At 47.9% G+C, this 24,658-nt stretch overlaps 1 protein-coding gene across 2 annotated transcripts in view; it reads right to left on the bottom strand.

The window, feature by feature from the left end:
* CLSTN2 (calsyntenin 2) overlaps positions 1–24,658 on the bottom strand; it is a 616,484-nt gene that overhangs the window by 110,953 nt on the left and 480,873 nt on the right. For both annotated transcript variants that reach the window (XM_077864941.1, XM_077864942.1), the window contains exon 5: positions 22,784–22,933. In XM_077864941.1, the coding sequence (XP_077721067.1) occupies positions 22,784–22,933 (150 nt within the window). The remainder of the gene's footprint in view (positions 1–22,783; positions 22,934–24,658) is intronic.

Below are 24,658 nucleotides of genomic sequence, written 5' to 3' on the forward strand. Positions count from 1 at the left end.
TCCTGCAGGATTCATTGGTATGCTTGCCTCCCCCCAGTAACTGGGAGCTGCTGAACGGCAGGGATTGTGATGTTTATTTTCGATCCGTCTACACTGAGGTCAGAGCGTAGGGAGTATTTGCCAGGTGGATCTGGGGAGCCTCAGTCACCTAACCCGGCTGCTGCCATGGCTGCCTTTCCTGAGCCACAGACAGAACTTGTGGCCTATTCGCCCCTCTCTGGTACTGCCCCCGTCTGCCCCGACCTGCAGTCTGGCCATCCCCACAGCAGCCCATAACATGTTGGGTTCTTTTTGTTCTCAGCAAGGCAGCTAGTCTAGAGCTGCTGATGAAGGGAATCTACTTCCTGATGCTAAGAAAGGGCACCAAGGAGGAGGTCTCTTACCCTTCCTTCCTTGCCTCACCCCTCTTTCCCTGGATTTTCCCTTCTTCAAAGATGCAGATAGGAAAATGGAGAAAGTGGTTTTGTGTAGAGGGCCATGGGGTGAGCCATGTGGCAGCAGCTCTTGGTTTTTTTGCCACTTCTGCTGATGCAAGGTCTTCCCACATCACCTCCTTCTGGAAGCTTCTTCATTGAAGAAGCCCAAGCCATCTGTGGTATTGATTCCCTCTCTTCTCTGGGGGCTGTGGGTGTCTAGATATTTTGGTGGTTATCTTTGATGAGAGATTCCACCTAAAATCGTTCCTAGAAGGAGTGCAAATAAAGAAGCAAATGGGGGATCCCTGGGTGGCTCAGTGGTTGGCTCCTATCTTTGGCCCAGGGTGTGATCCTGGAGACCCGGGATCAAGTCCCACATCAGGCTCCCTGCATGGAGCCTGCCTCTCTCTCTGCCTGTGTCTCTGCCTCTCTCTCTCTCTCTCTCTCACATGAATAAATAAATAAATAATAAAATTAAATTAAAAAAAAAAAAAGAAGCAAATGAATAATGAAGGGAAGGTCAGTGGAGGTACAGGCCTAGGAGAGATTTTATTTCTCTCACCACCTCCAGGCTGGGGGTGCGGGTGGGGGGCAAGGGCCTCTTTGGGAAGAAATCAGGTACAAAATAGCTCTGGAAACATCACATCTGCAGTGGCTTTGCTGACCTCTCAAGGCTCGCTTTTGAGGGTTCCCAAGGAACAGGCAAAAATTGCAACCACATAGTAAAAGAAATCGATGAAGCTTTCTGAGTGTAGTGTCCTTGAGAGAGTGGGAAGCTCACACAAACATCATTCGTTTTCCAAGAAAGAGTCTGAGATGGGGATCAAGAGAGCAAAAGGCAAGTCATCAGATTCAGCCTTTGTCACATGAAATGTCTATTCATCCTCAACTCCTGGAGGCAGGATAGCAATATGGGTGAAAGTCTGGCCTCTAAACTCAGTGTGCGTGGGTTCAACCCCCACCTCTACCATTTCCTGCATGACTTAGGGCGAATCATTTACCCTCCCTGAGTCTCAGTTTCCTCTTATCTAAACATGGTGTTTACCACCCAGTATTTGTGGGGGGAGGGGGATTAAATGCAGACTAATTTTAGTGCCAAACACAAAGATTATGTTCAATAGATATATTATGGTTGACTTACCGTTTATTCAATAGTACTTACTGCAGGAAAAAAAGGATATACAATTACTAAGCATCTATAAGGTGTAGGCACTTATACATCTATCTTTTTTTTTTTTTTTTCTTGATCCTCCCAGGAATCCAATAGTTATTATCTTAATTGTGCAGAGGACAAAGCCATGGTTGACAGTTGGCGTGCCTTGCCCAAGGCCAGGCAGCTCTTTTACAATAGTTCTGCCATGGTTCTGAGGATTTGCCAGGATGGAGAACAAGTGCAATTTTTACAGATTATTTTTGAATGTTCAATTTATACTGATATATATAAACATAAATATATACATATATACATAAATGTGTAAAGTGATCATCTCTGATGTTGGCAGAGAATCAAGGAGTGTTGTCAGTTTCATCACTGCCTGACCTTGAGGGCAGCTGGTGGGGGCACTGGGGTTGCTTTGACCCTGGAGACTGCAGAGGACTATACTTGAATCACATCTCCCCCAGAGGTGGGTGATGTGACCTCTGCAAAGCTGAATGAGTCATCTCTGAGCCTCCACAACCTCACCTGCAGATCTGAATTAGTTATACCTCCTCATGGCCTTGTCATGAGCGTTGAAGGTTAAGGGCTCAACATGGTGACCTTCCTGTTGAAGCCTCACAAAAGGAATGTCCCGCGCTCTGGTTCACAAGCTTCCTCAACTTCTCTGAGCTTTCCTGCTTAGAAACAAAATCTTTCCAGTTTATAAAGGACTTGGAGACTAGTTTATGAATTGTGGTTCAATTTTTTTTCTTAAGTGAAGAGAAAGGAAGCAGACTACCTCTTGTTTTGATAAATCGGGCTCAACTGCCTTGTAGGTATTCCTGGAAAAGTGAACAGTGAATGCCTTTAGGAATTAAACTCCTTCTTCCTTGGTTAAGGAATTAGAAACATGATGATTTTATTAGAACTAACTCCTGTTAAATTTGGGGGGACACATGCTTTCTTATCGGGAGAATATTAACCACTTGGAACTCTCATATTAGATGCCTGGAGTTGGAAAAAAGCAAATCTGAGAGTTCTGGAAAGCAGAGAGTTTGCAGGTTTTTGTAATCCAAGACATTCAGAATTGTTCCACTTCTGTCCTCAGAAGTGAGACTGAAGGATGAAAAGGGAAGACCCAGGTATGTCAAAATACTCTTCATTCCTTAACTGTGGATGCTTACGGGCCTCCAGCTCTTCTTGGTCTCCGCTGAATAGGCATCAGGGTTTCTAGGAAATCTCTGGGTTTATACAAAGTGAGTAGCTGGATGTGGGGATGCAGGATAGTGGGAGGGCAGGAAAAGGTTCCCCCTGCACAGGATCGTGCAGGCGGCTGACATTCTAGTCTCTGCAGGCATCATTAGAGATCTGGCATCTTTCAAGACTTTCTCCAAGAGGTGGGTGACTTTGATTTGGGCACCAAGGGGCTTCCTTTCCTATCAGCAGAAGCTAGAGAGGTACTTTTGCTCAGCAGGGAGCAACTTTATCTCCATGGCCATCCAGTGCATCTGAATTTGGGGTGGATTAGGAAGTAGAGGAGGCTGGAGAAGTAAGTAGAGGTCAGATGATGAATGCTGGGTAAGAGGTTTGGGTTTCACCTAAAAGCTAGTGAAGGGCCATAAATGCGTGTTCAGTGAGGGCATAACATATCCAGATTCTGCTTTGAAAAGGTCATTTGGCAGCTGGATTAGGTCTGGTGTTCATTTTCAGAACATTAGAATACTCCTGATCATCAATCCATGCAGAGGGCCCCCTCTGACAGGGTCACACAATGGGGAATTAACTTCAATTCAGTTCGATTCAATTTAATTAAATTCAAAAGTGTTAACTCTGCAGCTGGACACAGTCAGGTTTGAACCCTGACTCTGCCACTCCTTGGCTGTGTAGCCTTGAATAAATCACTGAACTTCTCTGAGACTCATTTTGCATCTGTAGAATGAGGCTAACCCCCTGCAGAATTGCTTTGGGACTTGGAAAAAAGATATGAAAAGCACCGGGAACAGAGAGCTACTCTCATTACTACTATTATTATTGTTCTTGTATCATTCTTATCACTTTTCAGATGCCAAGTGTTCACTGAGCACCTACTATGTTCCAGCAGAGCCCTAGACATGGGAGGCACAAAAGTATGACCGACTCCTAACCCTTAACTGGGAGCCCACAGCCAAGGCGGTAGCAGCCACAGACAGCAGCCAGCTCCTACTGAGCAGACAGAGGAACAAAGTGCAGGCTCCAGGGAATGGAGAAGTAAATTATGTTGAGTAGGGCAATCGATGAAGGCTTCCTGGAGGAAGTGACCTGGGCATTTGTCTTAATATAGGTTTTATTTATTTAAGTATGGTAAGGCCAAGAGATCAGGGTGCTGTTGCCACTGAACAGATCATTTATTACACTCAGAGATCCCAAGGAGAGGGGGCTATGTATACCACTGGGGGAGAAGCAGTGTGGCCAGTCAGGAGGCAGAGGGGGATGGGGAACCGGGCACAAGAGCCTTTATTGTGGTTTCCATGGGAAGGAACAGGCAAAGCATGGTAACCAGGTTTAGGATTGCCAAAAATGCTAGTTCGTATAATTTCAGTGGCCTCTGGTGTACAGGGGCTGTCCCTTACTGTCTGGTACCTGGCCCTGGAGCGGTTAGGGCAGATAGATGGAGGCACAGGGTTTGAGAGTCCAACAAGGAAGGTCGTTGGGGGTGTGGGTTCTGGATTGGTTGGTCTGTGTTTGAAGAGCAAAAGGGTAAGCTGTCTCTTATCTTTGAATTGCTAGGAATTGGCTAACCCTGAGGGTCAGCAAGACCCCAGTTGTCAAAACAGGAGAATACAGACAATAAAAGGCAAATATTGAGGAAGGTGGGGAAAGCCAGAAGGCAAAATAGAACCCCAGGATGTCTCCATCATGGGCTTGGGGCTGCACGAGGCCAAGGGGGGCTATTTAGCTGGGAAATGATGAGTATAGTATCCCCCATGTCAATCTACAACTCAGCACCCTGGCACAACTCAGAAGGTGTAGACCTATGTGAGGCTGGGGGTGGCCTCCTGGGGGCCCTGGTGCCAGGTGGGCCAGAATGGGGAACTTTGGGACCAGACTGAGTGCTGAGCTGGGTGGGGGATCTTCTACACTTTAGGTAATAGAGACTCTTCCAAAGTCTTCATATAAGGGTGACAAAAGCTGGCTTCTGAGCTTCATCTTCTCTCCCTGCTCCCCACGTGGCTCCTAGGGGTGATTTCCTCAGTGTCCAAGCCTGACCTTGGAAAGGGCCATGATGACACTTAGATGACAGAGTGCTAGACTTTTGGATTCAGACCCCCCTCTGTTCACCAGCTCTTGTACCTTGGGCAAGATACTCTGGGCCTTGATTTTCTCATCTGGAAAATGGGGGGAAACGACAACTCCATCTCATGGGGATGCTGTGAAGAATAAGTGAGACAATACAAGTGGTAGGGCCAGGACTTATTCCAGGCCCACCTAACTCCAAAGCCCAACCCCAGAAAGCATTCTTTGCTTTTCTGATTTTTTTTTTCTTTTTACATTTCCTCAAGTGCTGCTCTGGATCTTTAACTGTGAAGTGGGACATTCAGCTGGAAGGAGACAGGAGGTGGTGAGGTGTCAGTGAGGCTGGGAACCCAATCCTGGCTCCGAGACGAGCTTCATGCTCAGAAGGGCCTTGTACTTGCTTTACTGCTCTACCATCCCTGTCTTGAAATTCTTAATAATTTGAAAACGAGAGGCCCCCTACTTTCATTTTGACCTGGAACCTACAAATTATGTATCTGGTCCTGCCTTTAGCTGACTAACCTTGGGACTGTTCCTTAACCTTAAAAGCCTCTGTTTCTTCATCTGCAGAATGGGGATGGTTATTAACCACCCAAAAGGAGGAACCCGGGCCTTGGGCTCAGACCCACGTGTGAATCCCAGCTGTCCCGCTTGGTGCCATGTACTGTGGGCCAGTCATTTCCTTCTGTGCCCGAGCAAGCAAACCCTCGTGACACTCACGCGGACGCTGGTGATACTATCACCTATTTCAGAGCCGTTGAAAGGGTTTATGTCAGATAATAAATGCAAACCACTTAGCCCTGTGCTCCACATATAATAGGCCCACACACAACTTAACAGGGATTAAATTATGTGGCTTTCTCTTCTCCAATTAAAAGCAATTACATGCAGGCACAGTTTTAAAAGAAACCAAACCACAGACTCTCTGAACTCAATTACAAATACAAGGAATCCTCTCTCTTCCTTTATTGCCGACCCCTTTCCATTTACTACATTTTAGTTTCACAAAGTCAGAGCATTTTATTATCTTTTCATTCTTCCTCAAAAGAGATTTCTTAATTAAGTACAAAAGGGAAGAAGAGAGGGGAAAAAAAAAAACAAAACAAAAACATGCCCATATCACAGGGTAAGCCTCAGGCCCGGATGTTCCGTTCCTGCCCTACCTGTGGCTGGTCTTCCGCTGCTTCCAGGCCTCAACTTACAGGTGCCTTTGTAAAGGAGGCCTCCGGGCCACAGCTTGATGACCAGCACCCTGCTTCCACCCATCCCTGCCTGTCCTCCCCTCTGGAGCATCACTTACTTACTTGTTTATGGCCCATTCGTGCTCTGGAGCATGACTTGTGCATCACCGTGCAGAGCCTGGTCCACACTAGGTGCTCGGTAATGAGTGAGCGATTAAGTATATGGAAACCAGCACCCGTGCATGCACACACACACACGCACACTCACGCTCCAGGTCTGGCTGTCAGGGGCGAGGAAGGTGATCATCTGGACCCAGAGAACCTCTGCTGCTGTCCAGGTGGGATAGCACACCTCAACCCCAGCCAGCTGCCAAATGACAGACTGCCAGGCATTACAGTGGGAATGATTTAAGACATGGCTGCTGGGTGTGTGTGTGTGTGTGTGTGTGTGTGTGTGCATGTGTGCGTGTGTGCATGTGTGTGCATGTGTGTGCAGGCACACACCCCAGCCTGAATTTGAGTGTCTGTGGGAGAGTGTATATGATGATGAAATTGCACTTAACGTATGGCTCCAGCTCTGGAAAACCTCATATATCTTTACTCCTTTTAATATCTCCCTCACCCTGAGACATCTCAATAGATGCCAAGTGAAACAACGAGGAAATCTGTCCTCAAATTTTGTTCTGCCCCTGAAGTTCTCTCTGGTTCCTTATGGCAAAAGGGCTTTCATTTTGTCTCATATCCACACTTGTGGCTCCTCGGCCTAAGAAAACCCTCACAGCTGCCCCTCGGGTGATTTCGGAGTCCTGTACACAGGCAGACGCTTGCAAGCTTCATTGTAGGAGCACCTGGCAAACTGCAGACAGCTTCCTTCCCGACAGCTTCTGGCTGCGGCCAGAGACCTCCAACATACCCTCTTCAAAGCCTGCCTGTCACTGTCACCCAGGAGAACCGGCGCCACTAGGCAAGGACCACAGAAGGATGGCTGGTGGAGGAGATTGAATTGGAAAGATGATCCAAACCATTTCAGGTTTTGTGGAGGCGAGGGCAAGGACATGTTGCCAGAACAACGCTACGCACTGTGGCCTGTAGACCAGTTGGGTCCCTGGACTGCTCTAGGTCTGTGATGAGGTCATTAGAGAGATCAACAGTAAGCATTTAGAAACTTCTATGGCCATTTGACAGAGTGAGTTTATATTTGTTGACGCTAATAAAAATAAAAATTTTGGTTTACATTTTGAATGGCTTTGCTATTTATTTCATTTCCCCGGAAATTTGTTTCTATTACACATTTTTACACAATTTTGGTCCATGACTGGGAAAAAAAATCCTGGTCCTGCACCACAGATGATTTCAGAAGCATGGCCCGAGATAATACTCTATCATCATGCTGTCCTAAAACTAACCTCCAAAGGCTTCAGATATAGAAGGCTTCAGAGCACTGTTAACATTTTACCCTCCACATGCAAAGGGCCATTAAGGCCTCCTGCTTCCAAGATTGGTGTCTCTCCACTCTAGTGAAAGGCCATCATCACTTCTCACCTGGACCAATTACTATGATAACTTCTTATCTTACCTCTCTTTGTCCTTCTAATCTGACCTGGTCACCACTGCCCCAGGGTAATACATCCAGTTCACCTCTTCCAGGGAGTCCTCCAGGATTACTCCAGCCTAGATCACATTCTTTCCTCCCCAGTTCACGGGCTTTGCAACATACATCACCTACGTGGGACTCACACTGTGTCCCCTAAATCATTGTCTCTAGACAGGGGCAGGGTTAAGGCTGGCCTCTGGAGAATCACTGGAAAAACTTCTAAAGACACTAATTCCTGGGCCCCACCTGAGGAGATTCCCAGCGGAACGTTTTGAGGGCCAGGGCCTGGAATCTGTCATTTTAACTAACCTCCCAAGTGATCAAGATGCAGATAGACTCGGAAGCCACCAACCCAAACAACATTGAGCAATGGACTCTCATTCCTTCTCTCACCACATTCATGGGTCCCAGCGGCCAGAGAGGAGCTAAGAAAGGATTTCTGTGCCCTACACAGGATGCTCAGAGGGAGACCTGTTTGCTGCCTGGAACCTGACCCAGCAGGGTAGGAGGTCATACCAAATGAATTCAGAACAAGCTGTGTTTTCTTTCTTTACCTTCTGCAGGGCAAAGCACGGGTTCTGGTCCCGGAAGAACCACAGATGGAGCACCTACAGCTCTGAGTGGTGAGAGAGCCACTTCCTGTTGTGTGCATTAGACTATTGCTCCTGACCATGCCCCCTCCAGTGGAAGGAGTACATACCCACGCCCCATTGAGCCGGGGCTTAGCCATGTGACTGGCTTTGGCCAACAGAATAAACTATTAATTTATTTCTTAATTGTTTTTCTGCTACTCTCTATCCCCACCCCCACTCCCATCAGAGGTTCCATGAGATCATGGTCTGCATCTATTTTGTTAATTTAAAAACCTCCAGCGCCAGGTGCAGTTTCCAGAACACTGTAGGTTCTCACTGAATACTTGGGAAATGAACAACAAGGATGCTTCATGAGAGGTGCCTGCCCAGGTCCTGAGGCTCAGAGAATTCCCTTGGCCCTCCTGCTCTGCTCAGACTTTTTCCTGGTTTCATTCTTTGCAGATCCTCTTGCTGGGTCCAGCCTTTCTGGATGGAAGATATTGCCACGCTGCTGGGCAGGTTCGGGGTTGCTCTGTGTGCTGCTTCTCCAGGGCCTTTGGATCTACACACAGCCTTTGGGTTCTGCTCCGTTCTAATGCCTGGTGCAAGCCTCTGGATGCTGTGCCCCAAAGCAGCCAGCCTCTGGGCCCGTGTTGTGAGGGGCCCCATTCTCTTCTGGCTCTTTGGTGCCAGTGTGAGCACCTCAGTTCCTTGACAAGCATCTGAGCTTGCTAGTGTTGGGCATCACCTCTTTAAAGCCTGTGCGCCCCCTTCGCCCTGGCTCCAAGCTCCTCGGGGCTGTTGGAGGAGCAGCTCATGCTGCCATCAAAGGGAATCCTGTGGTGTTCAGAAACCAGGAAAACCCACTCAAAGCTTGGCTGCTAACTTTCTCCCCGACCCCTTCCTCTCCAAAGATCCTCTACTCACATGCTTCTCGGCTCCCAAACAGAAACACAGCAGGCAGATTGATGCCGGAAAGGTGCAGAAACCAGGCAATTTAAGAGCAGCTTTTCTGAAAGATAATTCTCCCAAGGGGGAAATCATTAACTCAACCAACCAGGGTACTTTCTCTTGGATTTATAGAAACTCTTCTCTCTTACGTCTAATAAACATGAGCATTTTCCAGGCAATTTTCTTATCTTGGGACAAATGTATATTATTGGTGCAAGATGGAGTAGCTATTCTTCAAAAATCTTTACTTTTATGGCTTCGAAAAGCATTTGCAATGCAAGAGTATGGTTTTTCCTGCACACACTCTCAGTCTTTTTGTAAAGGTGTCCTATGTATACTTTTTATGCTCCGGTAATATGGATCTCTTTAATTTCCAGATCAGTTGTACATGATTGCAAAACTTTTTATTTATTTTTTTAAATAAAAAGACCATGACTCTAGGTAATATTACAGTCCTACAGGACTTCTCATTTCACTAAACTATATTCTAAAATTGGAACCAAATTATTATCTCTTCAGAAAATATGGTACAAGTCTGCAGAGTTGAGTAAATACACCAGAAGCCCGAGAGTACGTGAGGGTGAAGGGGGCAGCATATGCCATCATAAACGACCAGACCGGTGCTTGGCAAAATGTGTCTCAGGCAGGACGTCTGGGTGGCTCAGTGTTGAGCATCTGCCTTCTGCTCAGACTGTGATCCTGGGATCCTAGGATCAGTCCTGCATCAGGCTCCTCATAGGGAGCCTGCTTCTCCCTCTGCCTGTGTCTCTGCCTCTCTCTCTGTCTCTCATGAATAAATAAATAAAATCTTTTAAAAAATGCATCTCAGACTAAGAAATGGCCACGTACTTGGGCCCAGGTGATATACTCCTGAGAAAGTGACTCAAAATGCAAAGACTTTTACACAAAGATATTCACTGGTGCACAAAAAAAGAAAAATGGAGCCACCCTAAAATCAATCACACTGCTCTAACTGCAAGGACACAGACAAGCACATCTGACCTTCTGTGAGGGAATATTATGTAGCCGCTGGGGGGGCTGGTGAGGTTTTATGAGGTGTGACAATACATAAGGCACAAAGGTAAGTAGAAAAAGAACACGAAGTTGAAGTGACTATTCAGAGAAAAGGATACCATCACATTGATGGTTGCATTAATTGGATTATGGGGAATTCTTATTGGTTGTTATACTTTTCAAAAATCATCTTTGAAAGAGCATCATAAGCCATTTTGTAATTTAAAAATGCTCATGAAAAAGGGCTGCTGCTTGTTAGCTCAGGCTCTCTAGCAGAATGCAGAACTTGTGTTTTGAAGACCATCCTTCTCCCTTGCCTGCTGGGGAGCCCCTCTCCCCAGCCCCAGGCACACAGACGGCCTGCCTCTTCCCTTCGCCCCAGGGCCCTGCTGGCCTGTGTGAGTCCATCCACAAACTAGGTATGGAGGGCTTGGTCTTGCATTTGGTAATGGGGCTGCTGTAAATTTACAGAAACTAAGGGTCTGAGGAGCAAAAATGTTTTGGAGGCCAGGAGGTGTCGGTGACGCACTATGTTTGCTTCTGGGCCTGGGTGCAGGGAGAAGCCCACTGAAGCTGAGGGTTTCAGCCAGTGGGAGGCCGTCATTAACCACAGCTCCCAGGGGGTAGACGGGCTCCCAGGCCTCACCTGCCTGGCTCTGCCCGTGTGAGGCTGGCTGCTATCACCCAGGGATGCGGAGCCTCCGGCCAGAGACAAACACTGGCACTGGGAGAAGCAGAGTGGCTTCTGGCCTCCAGAAAATGCCTCGTTGCTGAAACATGGATAACCAAACAACCTACTTGTCTTCAACTGTGGCTGAAAATAAGGTCACATTTTACTCTAAATATTGACTTCCACCAACCAGATTATCAGAAGTGAGCCCGCCTCAGAGTGTACTAGTTTCTAGAGGTCCCAGACAGGTTCCCCCATATTGGCCCATTGTCTGATTAGGCATCTACAGGCCCTACAGGCTTCCCTGAACCTACCATTCTGCTCACACTCACTTGTCCATGCCTGCTGCTCCCATGGTAAGGCAGGTAAGGCCTTGCCCTGCTCCACCTGACCAGCAGACATCAGCCTTCCAGCCGAGGGCACCAACTACAGGGGCTGAGGCTGGCCGGGCACCCCCAGAGAAGTGAGAAGAAAGGAGTCTCACTGGGGAGGCCGGGGGAACTCTGGTTGTTATGCTTACAGCCTTATAGAATCTCTCTGTCTACTTCATCCCCCATCTACCCTGGAGATCTCACTTTTATCATGAAAACAAACGCCAGTTCATCTGTCCCTGCTCAATTTTCTCCAAATCCTTTTGTGTGACCGAAATTCTTATCCTCTGTCAGCCATAAAGCAGGAGATGCTGAGCAGAACAGGGGATGGAAACAGGTTCCTAAAAGGTGCAGCTTTTAAGCACCGACCTCTCCCGGGGATACTCCTCCCTGCTCCTTCCCAGTAGTGCCTCCTTCCCACACCCTAGGGCACCTGGCGAAATTGTATTGACCCCTCAGACCCCAGCCTCATGACCCCCTCCCCAGAGAAGCCTTCCTGAAGCATTGGGCACCCCTGCTCTCTGCTTTCATAGCCTTTGGGGCCACTGCTCTGACTTCCTTGTATTGGAATGATCTATTTGTGATCTGTTCACCTGCTTGCCCTCACCCCACTGCTCCAGCGTACGGTCCCCAGGGACTCACCACCCCCTGGCACCCCGTTTGCTCAGAGTTAGCCCTGAGCAAAGTTCCCTGAGTTAAATGGAAGCTTTGAGAGTTCCTCTGTCATGGTAGGACCAGGGCTAGCCCTCTCTGTGATTAGAGAAGGTCAATGGTGCAAACCCCTGTAATGGCCTGTGAAGGGATGGGATATGCATGCTGTCATTCTATCTACCAAGTACCATGTGAGGTGGATGTGGGGAGAAGGGGACACTATCCTGCCCACTTTAGAGGTAAGGACAAGTATGGCAAGAAGAGGTGGGGCAGCCTGCCGTGGCTCACATTTATCACTGGAGCCCAAGTGGCTGGATGGCCTGCACACGATGATACTGTGCCTAGGCTGCCTCGGGCTGTCCTCCCACTCAGTGATGCAGACAGCAGGAAGAAAACCACCATTTAATGGCCCTGAGCCAAATGCTGGGCTTCTTACGTGTGTTATGGGCTTGCATGGCATCTACTTGAGGAACAGAGCAGGAGGGGGGCCATTTCACTGATGAGATAAGTGATGCTAAGATGTCAAGAGACCAACCCAAGGTCACACAGTCAGAAAATGGCAGCCAAAGGCTGGCCTGCCTCCTAAACTCACTTTAGTAGCTTCTAATTCTTCTCTCCCTGAACCTCCTTGCTGGAACCGTCGAGCCATTCCTATGTGTGCGGGGAGCAATTTTACCTTATGTCAGCCCTCTGAGGCTGTCCCTAGAGCCTGATTGTGCAGATGCCACATCTGAAGGTTTGCAAAGTTAAATGGCTTGCCTAATGTCCCTGAGTCAAGGCATAGTAGGACCTGCATCAAATGCTCTGCTCCTGGGACGCGTGGGTGGCTCGGTGGTTGAGCATCTGGCTTCAGCTCAGGTTGTGGTCCTGAGTCCAGGGATCGAGTCCCGCATGAGGCTCCCTGCATGGAGCCTGCTTCTCCCTCTGCCTGTGTCTCTGCCTCTCTCTCTGTGTCTCTCATGAATAAATAAATAAAATATTTTTAAAAATGCTCTGCTCTTTCTGGCTTCAGAGCCATCCCTCTGAAGCCGTGCCCTCTGCTGACTCCCTGTAAGAAGAAATTCTAGTAGGCTACAAATATTTAAAAGAGCTACCAGTGGAAGAGGCTGATTGTATGTGGCTCTGGGGCCGACCCAGGTCTGCAGAGAGAGGGGTTAGAGCAGGGATTCTGAGTTAGAATCCCCAATACCACCCACGGGTCCCCCTCTCAGCATCTGTGTGTCCTTGGGCAAGCCCCATGCCCTTTGCGGTCCTCTAGAGGTCATCTAAGAAAACTGAGAGATGGCCTTGCTATTTGAATGAAGACAGGACCCTGAGGTGGGCTTATGTGGTTGGAGTGTTACCTCCCTGCCCACCCCTCAACTCTATAAGTCACAGTCCTCTCTCGAGGCTGCCCTGATGTCCAATTATATATTCTCCTTACAATATCAAGGAAGGGGTTCCAACTATCAAATTTTTCTCAAAATAGTTTGCAATGATCTCACAAGGCAGCCAGTGTTCTCCTCTGCTTTGAGACACATTGTGGGTGAAGGGGCAGGAGCTCTGTGTCTGTAGAGAGATAGGACTGGGCTTGACGCAGCTCCTAGAGGCAACTAGCTGTATGGTGAGCATCTTAACTTCAGTGTTCTCGTCTGCTAAGTGGGAAAATAGCAGCTTTCAGGGTGTGGTGAGGAGTAAATTAGGAATAACGCATCACCATTAGACAGGCTTTGACAAAGAGTAAATGCTTGCACACTGGTGACTATTACTTTGACCGAGCGGTGTTTGGGATGAGTGCAGTCCGCCTGCACCCCCCCTCCCCCTCCCTCAGGGCTGAGATGATGGGCCCCAGAAATCTCCGAGGCCCATTTCCACTCATGCTCACATGGAGGCCCAGGTGGAAATAGGCTCATGCAGGCGTGCTTTTATCTAGCAGGTCTTTAAGCACATTAAGACGCCACCGAGTAGGTAAATCAGTATCCTGTACAGAAGCCATTTGTAGCACCTTAATGATCAGCTGTGTCAGTGATGTCAAAACAGGTCATTACTCGTGGAGGAGTGCCCCTGGAGGCCCTCTGCCAGGAGCTCGGATGCTTGCCTGGCAGATCTGAGCAGACCCAGGAGCAGCTGCCCCAGGGTCACACTGCCAGACTTAGTGGAATTTGGCTTCAGTGATGGCTTTTCCAATTATTTGGGGAGAAAGTGCTCTATTGTGACTTAGGAAAATCAGAATAAAAGGAAGTAAAAAGAACTGCTGTTCATTAGGCCACCTGTGTAGGTAGGTGGTCATGAGCATGGCATTCCACAGGCAGCCTTCCATCTGGGCCCAGGGGAAGGCATTATTCCATTTCCATGTGGAGAAGCCGAAGTAGGCATGAGTGACTTTCTTGAGGATGCACCATGGCTTAGAGGCCAGGAGGGACTGAGGCCGGTGTGCCCACCTATTCAGACTGTGCTCTTCCCTGTGCCCACCTATTCAGACTGTGCTCTTCCCACACACCTCACCTCCCTGTCTCCCTTTGGAATAATCTAAAGCTCTAAAATCAAGAGCATGATGCTCAAGCCACATAGTCTTACCAATTCTATGAATTTCAGTGTGTATGTGTACGTGTGTGTGTGTGTATTCATTTTATATGATGGTACCTATTTTACCAATTTTATTTTATTTTATTTTATTTTTATTTATTTTACCAATTTTAATCATAATATAGTTTGCATGGGAATCTAAATTTTGTAAATAAATAAATAAATAAATAAATAAATAAATTTTGTAAAGTACTTCCAAACACAGGAGCTCTTTTGGCCTCCTTACAGTCCTGTAAGATGATTAGGCCAAGGGTTATGCTTCTCAATTAATGGTTGAGGAAACCCCGGCTCAGCCAGCAAAATGGCTTCAGCAACGGCTATGGCCAATCACGACTGGGCTCAGGGTTGACCTGAGCCATTTTTGCTCCCACCTGGCTCCCTCTCACTGGTTTGTACTTGATTCCTGCACCTCTGGGCCCCAGAACCTTCCCCAATGATGGAGAAGGATCAGAGGATGAATATCAGAGCAATGAAGGGGGAGAGGAGGGCTGTGGAGATTGGGGGTACAGGGATAGGAAAGAATATGGCAAAGGGAAAAGTCAAGAGGACAGAAGATGCCTGAAAATGGAGGATACCTAGGGGGTGAAGGAGCAGAACCCCTGGGTTGAACTTCAAGTAAAGCCTGGTACTGGTGAACAGAAGGGTGGATGGATAACTTTCACGTTCGAGTCTCTTACGGGAGAAGGCGGCCCTCTTGCTCTGGTGTGAGCTGCCACACTTGGGCATGGCATCTTTGGCTTTGAAGCTTTATGTACATCTCAGGCTCACGCTGTGTTTCTCTGGCCCGTGTGCTCACCAGAAGCAATTTTAGGTTCAGGTAAAAGGAATCCAAGAGATGGACAGTCCACAAGCGTGGGTTTATTTTCCCATGAACTGTCATCTCAAGGCAACAGTGCACCAGACTGGCGTCAATCCAGGAGGGGTGCATGAGGCAGGGCGGGGAGAGGAGGCAATGAGCCGCGGAGCACCCCTTAGGTGCCACATGTGTCATTGAACTGTGGCTCCCTTTCAAGGTATGTCTCCTCACCATTTTGTAGATAAGGTGATTGAGAGGTGAACTGTGGTGCCTGAGGGTCTGCAGGTTGCTTATTTTCTTCTTCTTCTCCTACCTCTTCTTCTTCTTTTTTAAGATTTTATTTATTTATTGACAGAGAGAGAGAGAGAGAGAGAGAGAGCGAGCGCACAAGCAGGGGGAATGGTGGAGGGAGAGGGGGAAGCAGACTCCCAGCTAAGCAACGACCCCGACTCAGGACTCCATCCCAGGACCCTAAGATCATGATCTGAGCTGAAGGCAGATGCTTAACCAACTGAGCTACCCAGGTGCCCCCGGTTGCTTTTCTTCTGAACAGTCTCTTGAGATGCCCTTTTAGAGCTGGTTACATGTCCCTTTGGAAATTCCCAACCTCCTTATTCTATCCTTCTTCCTCCTAACAGTGACCTCGGGATAGGCTGATATAAACTTGAATTTTATCTTTGCCATTTATCAGTTGTGAGATAAGTCACTCAAGCTCTCTCACCTGAAGTTTTCCTCATCTGTAAAATGGGCTAGAATTGTTTATCTCACAGGGTTATCATTCCTGCCCTCTGGGCAGCAAACCTTACGTTGGATTCTCGTATTCTTTCGCCTCTGTCTAAATTTGTCTATTTGGTGTCGCATTCTTTCCAGGCTGTCCACTGTACTCTAATAAATTCCTTCTCGCTAAGGTGTCAATGGGTGATAATAGCTTCATGCAGGTGTCAGCAAGCTTTCCGTGGAAAGGCCAGAAAGCAAATGTGGAGGCCCTGAGGGCCATCTGGTCTCTGTCTGCTGTTATTGTGTGACAGCAGCCATGAGGTAATAGGTAAACGGAGGAGTGCGGTAGGGTGCCAATAAAACTTTATTTATGGGCACTGAAATTTGAATTTCATGTGCTTTTCATGTGGCCCAAAATATTATCCATCTTTTGATTTTTTTCCCAACCATTCGAGATGCACAAATCATTTCTTAGATCACAGTAGTACAAAAACAGGTTGTCAACTAGATTTGGCTTGTGGGCTATACTTTGCTGACCACTGGCTTAACAGTGATTCCTACAGGAGGCACTTACATTTTGGGGGGTGGGGGGAATTATCCTTTAGAACAACAACAAAAAAATTGGTACCCTAATGGTGGCATCTCAGACACATTGGCAGTACAGTGGAGGACAGAACGGGGGTCAAAGAGCCATCTTTCTTTCTGTCATTCTTACTATGCCCTTGTGCATTGGCCTGCATTAAGGGTGACACCATCGTGCAATCCTCAGATGGACACAGCTTCACCGTCTGAGCCTTGCCTGTCTCTAAGCAAATCTGGCTACCTTCTGGGCTTATCACCCTATGATTTGAAATCAGTGCCTTTTATGTACTAAAACCTAAGCCAGCTCTTCAGTGTTCTTGATCAATAACTGATCTGATTTTGGAAGGGGTAGAGTGAAGCCAGCTGACCGCTGTGCCCTGGAATATTTTTTTTTCCTTGGCAGGGCGGTGGGCAAGTGGACAGGGACATATGCTTGACAAAGCTTAGCATTGGTCTTTTCTATCTCAGACATGCTTGGCAGCCAGTCTTGTCCCCTTGCCTGTGGGGTCTCATGGGATTTGCCTGAAAATATAACTTCCTTTGCAGTCCAGTACTTTGAATTCGCTTTTGAATAAATATATGACTTTAGATACTTTTCCCAAAGTGCTCCATTTAAAAGAGCACTCAGGATTAATCATCCTTTTCAGCTGGTCTCCCTGTCCCAGTCTCTGTATCTCAGTCACCATCCATGTGGTTGGCCAAGGAGTCCTTCTTCCCTAAGATCTCCCTCACCACACGGGTCATGAAAGCTTCTGTGCTCCCCAGTGCCTTTGGGGTAACACAGGAGGCCCTTCCTCTGTGACCTGATCCCCACCAGCCCATCCAGCCTTCTCCCACATGCTCTGGTCACAATTTGCTATTTCCCACCTTTTTGATATCCATTCTCTAGTCCGGAATAGTCTTCTCTGTGCACAAATGATTATCCTTCAAGATTCAGCCCAGGCACATCTCCCCAGGGCCCCACCAAAGTTAAGTGTCTCTCCTCTGCGTCCCCAAAGCCTCCTCTGGCAGAGCTTTTGTCCTTAGCATTGTCCTCGTCTCCTTCTGCGCTACGAGCCCTGGGAGGTCGTGTCTGTCTCTGTCTCCCTGGCCTTCGGCACACAGCGGGCCTCGGGAAAGGGTAAGCAGATTCACTGGGCAATGTCCCCGCAGCCATGTGGCATGCGTGTCAATGCCCGTTATCTCGCAATGCAAATAACTACAGGAGAATTAATCTCCACCAAGCAGCTTTCATGCTGCTGTCCTTTCAACACAGAAGTCCGAGACACACTCTAGGTGTTCAGTGAATATTTTCTGAGTGACCTTCTTTGTTCAAAGTGAAGGCCGTGGACCAGCAACATCCAGGGCCTCCTCAGACTCATGAAATCAGAATCTGCATTTTACCCTGGTTCCCAGGTGCTCCTGTGCACACTTGGGCCTGAGAAGCCCTGCTCTATCAGATACCACCCTGTCTGCCTGATGGCGGCCTGATTTGCAGAATGGTGGAAACACCGAGACTGTCTGATGCACCTGGAGAATTATTCAAGCCCAGGGAACAGAGAAAAAGTGGTTCATTATATGGCTGCATTTCTTTTTCTTTCCATCTGAGATAGGGCACCTTGCTGTGAAGATAAAAGCTGCAGGAATTGGGCCCGTGAGAGGAGGTCTAGGAACCGGCAGTGCTGGGTGGACAGGTGCTGGGCGAGGGGTCATTGACCCCAGTGGGATCGTGCTCAGTGATGAGGGGGGCGAGGAGAGATGAGGTCCCGCGGGGGCCGGAGTCTGCAAACCTCATCTGACATGGGAACTTTGAATCCAGAACAGCTGCATGTCTGGTCAGCACCGTGTCTGGGAAAGAAATGGGGAAGGGCCACCAGGGCACTCAGCAGCGGCTCTCTCAGAGGGAAACTGTTTCACATAAAGGGACATGAAATACTGAACTTTGGGTCTCGACTGGCAGGAGCAGGTAACAGATACAAAAATTGGACTTGCTATAATAAAAGGGAAAATACACTGAGTAAGTGTTATGAAGACAATGGTTTCAGCTTGCAACATAGAAGGAGATGGGCGATGGGATTTTAAAGGACAATAAAAGAAGGCATCAAGAGGAGATGTGTTTCTCGACATAACAACTAAACAAACAAACAAAACCCAAACCAGCAACCAAATTACACAGGATTGTCTAAGGCACAGTCTGGGGCCCCTAGAAGGAGGGGTCTGCAGGGTCAGCTCCCCCTGGGGCTGCTGCCTCTATCCCCCTGATGGCCTCTGAAGGCACTACATCCTCTGTGGTGCTCTGATCCTGAACAGATGCGGACTCTTCCCTGAAGTCCTTAGCACCCACACAGCCGGGCTTGGGCAAGTATGACTGCTTGGCAAGAGGAAAACAGACACTAAGATGACGACAGATGTCTGGCATGAGAGGCAGGGCACAAGCCAGTCCTTAGCATCTAGAATTTTTCCTGCTTCCTAATAGAATCTTCTATCTTAAAAAAAAAAAAAAAAGAATCTTCTATCTTGATGAGTAAGAGCTGCTAGAGAGATACCATGAGATCTCAAAGCTCAGGACAAAGCACAGAGATTTAGTTCTCCCTTCCGTTCCCACAGGTCTAGTGGGTGCTTGGATGACCATCTTCTCTGGGCAGCTGAGAATGGGAGTGACATTCCCTTGGGCAAAAAGCTCCACCTCCCCATGTACAGTGAGCTGACCCCCACCACCTATTTAGAATTACAATCTCAGGATACGAGAGAGAGACCAAAACTCGTATCGTTTCTGGGAAGACAAGGCCCAGCCACAGAAAAAGACAGAGAATGGAAAACCACAGCCACAGGAGCCAATGCCTGGGCCAGGGTCTGAGAGGCAGGTGGCAACAGAGCCGGGGTCTGCGATGCCCTTGTGCAGAGCTGGGTTAAGGCCAGCTACATGCTGGGAAAGCTGCAGCCCCACACTCTTGAAAGGGGTTGATGTGATGGAAAACAGGGCACGCCCTGGGGTACCTCAGTAGTCTGGGAGCAGTCCCTCCTCGGCCTGGGAAGGAAGGGGAGGCTCTAGCTGTGAGCAGGCCCTTACTCCTCCAGGACAGCTCCTGGGAGAAGCTGACGGAGGCTCCTGAGCATGATGGATTGCTTGCGCTGTGCTGCAATCCCCTCCTGCCTGGAGGGAAATGACTAAGAACAGGTACAAGAATTTGAACTGCCACACTGTGTTTGCTTGGTGACTCTTGTCGTTTGGGGGAAATCAGCTCAGGGAGGAGCTTCTGTTCTCTGGGGCAGTTATCCCTGGCACATGCCTGCAGACCCCTTACTCATGGCTGGGTCTGGGGGGCTTGGGATCGTTGCAGCTCCTGACCCAGGCACTCAACATCTCGACTGCCAGCCCCACCCTAACTCTGGCCTCTCCCGCCTTGTTTCCCACTTCTCCACAGTCCCAACCACCTATGCAAGCCAGACTGGCTTTCTTACACTCTTCACCAGTGCCTTGAATGGCCTTCCCTCTCTGTGCTCCTCTCCCATTCTATATAGGATACGCTTCACCTTCAAGGCTGCCTGCCCTTTCCCCTAGGGGCCTGACCACCTCTCAGAGTGAGGGGTGGCCTGTTTCATCTGTGGCCAGGAAACTATGGCCTTCTCCAGTTTGCTCTGGGAGGCTGGGAGAGGGGATTGGACGAGGGACACATACGAGGGGCCAGCGGTGGTTTGCTCTTCCCTAGAGAAAGGCACACTTCCAACTACGAGGTTGCGGCCCCGACCTGGGGCAGAAGAGAGGACAGGCCCCAAGATGGGTCAGCTGGAGATGAGGGCTGCCCAAGTGGAGGAATAAAGTGGGCCAGTCTGCTGGAAGGAGAGGCTTGCTCTCCAGGTCTGGGGGTTGGCACAGGAATTGCTGGGAAGCAGTTAGAGCCCTGCCACACGCATCAGAGAACCTGGAAGACCTGCCAACGATCTGAGAGCCTGTTGGGATGACGGCTAGGGAGAGAGACCTAGCAGCTTCTAGAGGGGCTAAGCTGGAGGGAGGAGGGGCACGATGCAGAAACCAGTGTCACCTTCTGCCAACAAGGCTGGCTAACTAGGCAGGGAAGCCACCATAAACTAGTTGATTCTGATTTACACATGCTTAAATGGTTTTGTCTGACACAGCGAACGGATACAGGGAGTTGCTGCTTCCCCTTTTCTTCCTTCCACAGAGAGGTATGTTTTTCACCATTTATTCATCCATCCAGCACCTGCATCCAGGTGCCTGGCCCTGTGCTGGGCACTGGAGACACAGCAAATGGGCAGGACCTCTGCCTCCAGGAGCTCACTGTCTGGCTACAAATAGGACTGTGCACCAGACGGTTAGGGGCTCCACACATTCTGCACACACACAGAACTCAACATTATTAACATGAGTTTCTGTGCATACATTTAACACTGAAGCAAGTACAAACTCGGTTAGGAAATTGCATTTAAATATAGGTACAAAAATGTAATCCCAAATCTGTAGGTGTCTCATTTATCAAAGACACAAAACATTGAGATCGTTCTCCAGATACAGCTTTGTGTTTTACTTTCCCCACTGAAAATCCCATTATGAGCATGTTCTCTGCTTAGAAGGCTTTTATATTCTTTCCAGGCTTGCTTTTTCAAAAGCTACACTTTTACTGGCTTAGTCCTTATAAGTTAAAACAAAACAAGCTGAGTTCTTCTTTACTCAAATAGCTTTTCTTTCTTTCATTCATTCATTCATTCATTCATTCAATGGCTGTCTCTTGAGCACCTGTCACTGGAGTCAGATCTGCACTAAGTCTGAGAAATTCAGCTGTGAACAAGAGACAGAATCCTGCCCTCAGGTTCCTTGAGGTTTAGTGAATTATAACAACCAGAGCCCAGGCTCCCTGAGGTTGGTGACATGTAATTTTCCACTCTGGGTTGTTCCTTTTTGTCTGTCTCTGGCTTGATCCTGAACAGGCGACACAAAGATGGCTCTACTTTGTTATTTATGTCTCATCTGTCTTACCTGTGACTCCTCCACTGGGCATTTCATCGTGTCTACTTTTTTCAAAGGCAAATGACTCTGGCTTTCTCCAGAGGTGGGTTTAATTACCACCTCCCATTTTTCTAGTTGAAAGATTAAGGGTGATAAAGTAGTGTGGGGGAGGAACCCTTGGAGCACTGCCCTCTGAGAGGAATGACCCCAGGTGGGTCCTCAGGTGTCCTTGCTGTGCACCATGAGAATGAACGCTTGACCAACAGGCAGCAATTCCAAGTCTAACTGTGACCTATGTGGTTTCCGGGCATTGGTCTATCCAACAGAAATACAGATGCTTAACATGGCTAATGACACTCTCTCTAGGGAAATTTAAGAATGAAGTAGAGAGAGAGAGAGAGAGAGAGAGAGAGAACCAGGTAGACTGTAGCAGGGACTTGAAGCTTCAAGACACATGGAGAAAAGACAGTTGATAAAGCTACAAAGTGGAGACTCCATGAAACACCCTAAAGTTTTGAGTGGGCAGCAATCTGCAAGCAGCAACACAGGAAGCAGAAACAGCAGTGGCTGAGCCACCAAAACGGTGGCACAGAGATACCTCCAGCATCCCTGCCCAGTCACTGGAACATTGGTGTCAGCCCTAGAGCTACTGTTATTCCAGAAACCATCCAATTCTTGGCGAGATCCATCTATGCCTCTGGCCCTGAGCCCTTTATTTCTCTTAAGTCAGCGCTACACCTCTGTCACCTCAGTGTAACCTGCACCTTTGCTCTGTCTTTGCACACCAAACATCAAACCACAACAAAAATCCACCTCCATCTCGGGCCATTGTCTTTCTATTCCAAGAACCAACATTTGAGAAACGCCTTGATCCAAAGGCTGGATTCTGGGACTCTAACCTCTGCTTGTACACCTTCTGTGCCAGTCCAAAAAACAGGCCAACCTTCCCCAGGTACTGAATGATGATTCAAACTTGAGGCATAACAGCTATACTCGTTCCCTTAGATAAAGTGAATAGGCTTGCTGGCACTTTCTCCTGAGCACTGTGCGATAATTACTATTGATCCCAAAGTGTCATGAGATTTTAGAAAGGGTGCACTGGACAAAATGGGGCACGTGACATTAGATGAGTTGCCTCAGACGTTCTCAAGCTGTAAAATAGTGGTAATATGTCACCCAGGAGTTGTAAGAATCAACAAGCTACTCTACTTTTTTGCAGCAGAGTGACCACGCTTAAAAAAATTCCTCTAGCTACTTGTTGTGATGATTTTTAGGAACAGATCTAGCACCTTCTATACACCAGGCTAAGCTGCCTTCACTCAACAGGATCAACAAGAGATGGCCCACCTTGCCAGCCAGGCTTGCAAACTGGCTTCACATCCACCTGCACCAGCGTGTCCTGAGCGGCCGGCTTCTGTCCACAGTCATAGGCGGTCACCAGGATCTCGTACTGGCGTTGCTTGTCATAGCTCAGCTTCTCAGTATTTCTAATGTTGCCTGAGGACACAGGGAGATTTAAAATTGTTTCAGATCCAGTCAACCACACTGCAGTTCTTTTATTTTTTCCTTTAAATTAATTTTTGTTAACTTATACTGTATTGCTAGTTTCAGAGGTAGAATTTGGTGCAGTTCTTTAAAAATCCCTCCTCCACTCCTCTAACCTTCACTAGAATGGAATGACCCCTTTCCTTACCATCTTGTACAAATAAGGGCAAACAGGGGGCATGGCTTTCACACGTGGTCTGCTTGTGCCTTGGCGGCAGAGTCCCAGGAACCACTGGCTGGAGGCACCCGACTGTGAGACAGGACTACTGGGGAATTCCAAGCACACGTCCAGAACCCAATTGGTGTGTTTGTTAGTAATGGGTTGTCAGAAAATTCCCTCCTCAAGTGTGCCCATGTGGTCGTGTCCTCGTTGATGTAGGGCACCAATGCTCATCTGCCATGAAATCTCTGGGAAAAAGATGGGATTCAGAAATGTCCTGACACATATTTTTCAACATCTGGGCTTGTTGCCAGGAATGTTCACTGCCTCTTCTCACATTATTTTGCTACCAAATAGGAAGTAAAATCAATAAGAAAACGTGTGACCTCCCTTCTGAAAGCTATACAGAATAACGGATTCCTTGCCCTGGTGGCAAAGACATTTTTCTTCTCCAAGAGCGACTGAACCATTTTTCTGGACCATTTGTGAGTTTTTGTTCCCGTGGGTTGATACTATAATTCAGAAATGTGTATTTGATAATTAATGAGCAAAATTCTGATAGACCATTTTTGCTGAAACACAGTTTTGGTTCTAAGGAACGAAGAAAGGCCCAGCGTGCCTTTAATACTTCCCGGTTTTTTATTCCAAGGGAGTGAAGTCTTCCTTTGCGGGGGATAATTTCATTCTTGCCTTTTTTCTGATAGTGGAGCTGACAGCAAATTACAACTCCAATGTTATCATTATCCTTCAGCAGAAGTGAAATTAAGAAAATGGAAATTTAAAAACAAACCAACACACTAATAAGCAAACATGGAATGGCTGACTCAAGTATATTTTTACATTTCATCAAAACTAAGGGAAAAACACCCTAATGAGCTTTCTTCCATTTCATTGGATATCTATGGCTCCCATGAACTGAGGCAACAGGGACGAAGGCAAGAAAGCCTGGGGAGTTACCAAAGCCACAAAATGTCTTAAAGCTCAGGAGAGTTGACCTCTGATCATGCACCACTAGTAAAACAGTCCTCAGTGCCAGGCATGGGCAGGGCTCCTCTTGTGGGAGCCGTGGCTGTAAGGTGGGAAGCAGAGTTCCTACAAAGCTGCCCAAGACGTGGGATCCAGAATTAGGACCATTTATCCCGCTGTCTGCTCCATACTGCTTTCTAAAAAATGTAGCCACAGCCACTGAATTGAAGTAAAATGTAGTTTAACAAAGCCAATCAAAAATCTCTGAAAATGGGTTTGATGTGTTTTTGGCCTTGGGCCTGGTGTTCAGAATCCCTTTCACTCCCCCCCCCACCCCCCAATGTTAGCTACATCTCAGCTCAGGACCCCCCAGGGCTAGAGCATCTCAGTGCTGGGTTGGTAAGGTTCCCTGTGGGTTCTGTTAGCAACCTAGTTTGTGGTTAGAGACCTCACAGGGGAGGAATTCTTGCAGGTGGAAGCACCGCGATATAACCACGGGAAGTATGTTTCAGCAACATCAAATTGAATTTTGAACAAAAAGTTTTGACTTT

Source organism: Canis aureus, chromosome 22, assembly GCF_053574225.1.
Source record: "Canis aureus isolate CA01 chromosome 22, VMU_Caureus_v.1.0, whole genome shotgun sequence".
Lineage (NCBI taxonomy): Eukaryota > Metazoa > Chordata > Mammalia > Carnivora > Canidae > Canis > Canis aureus.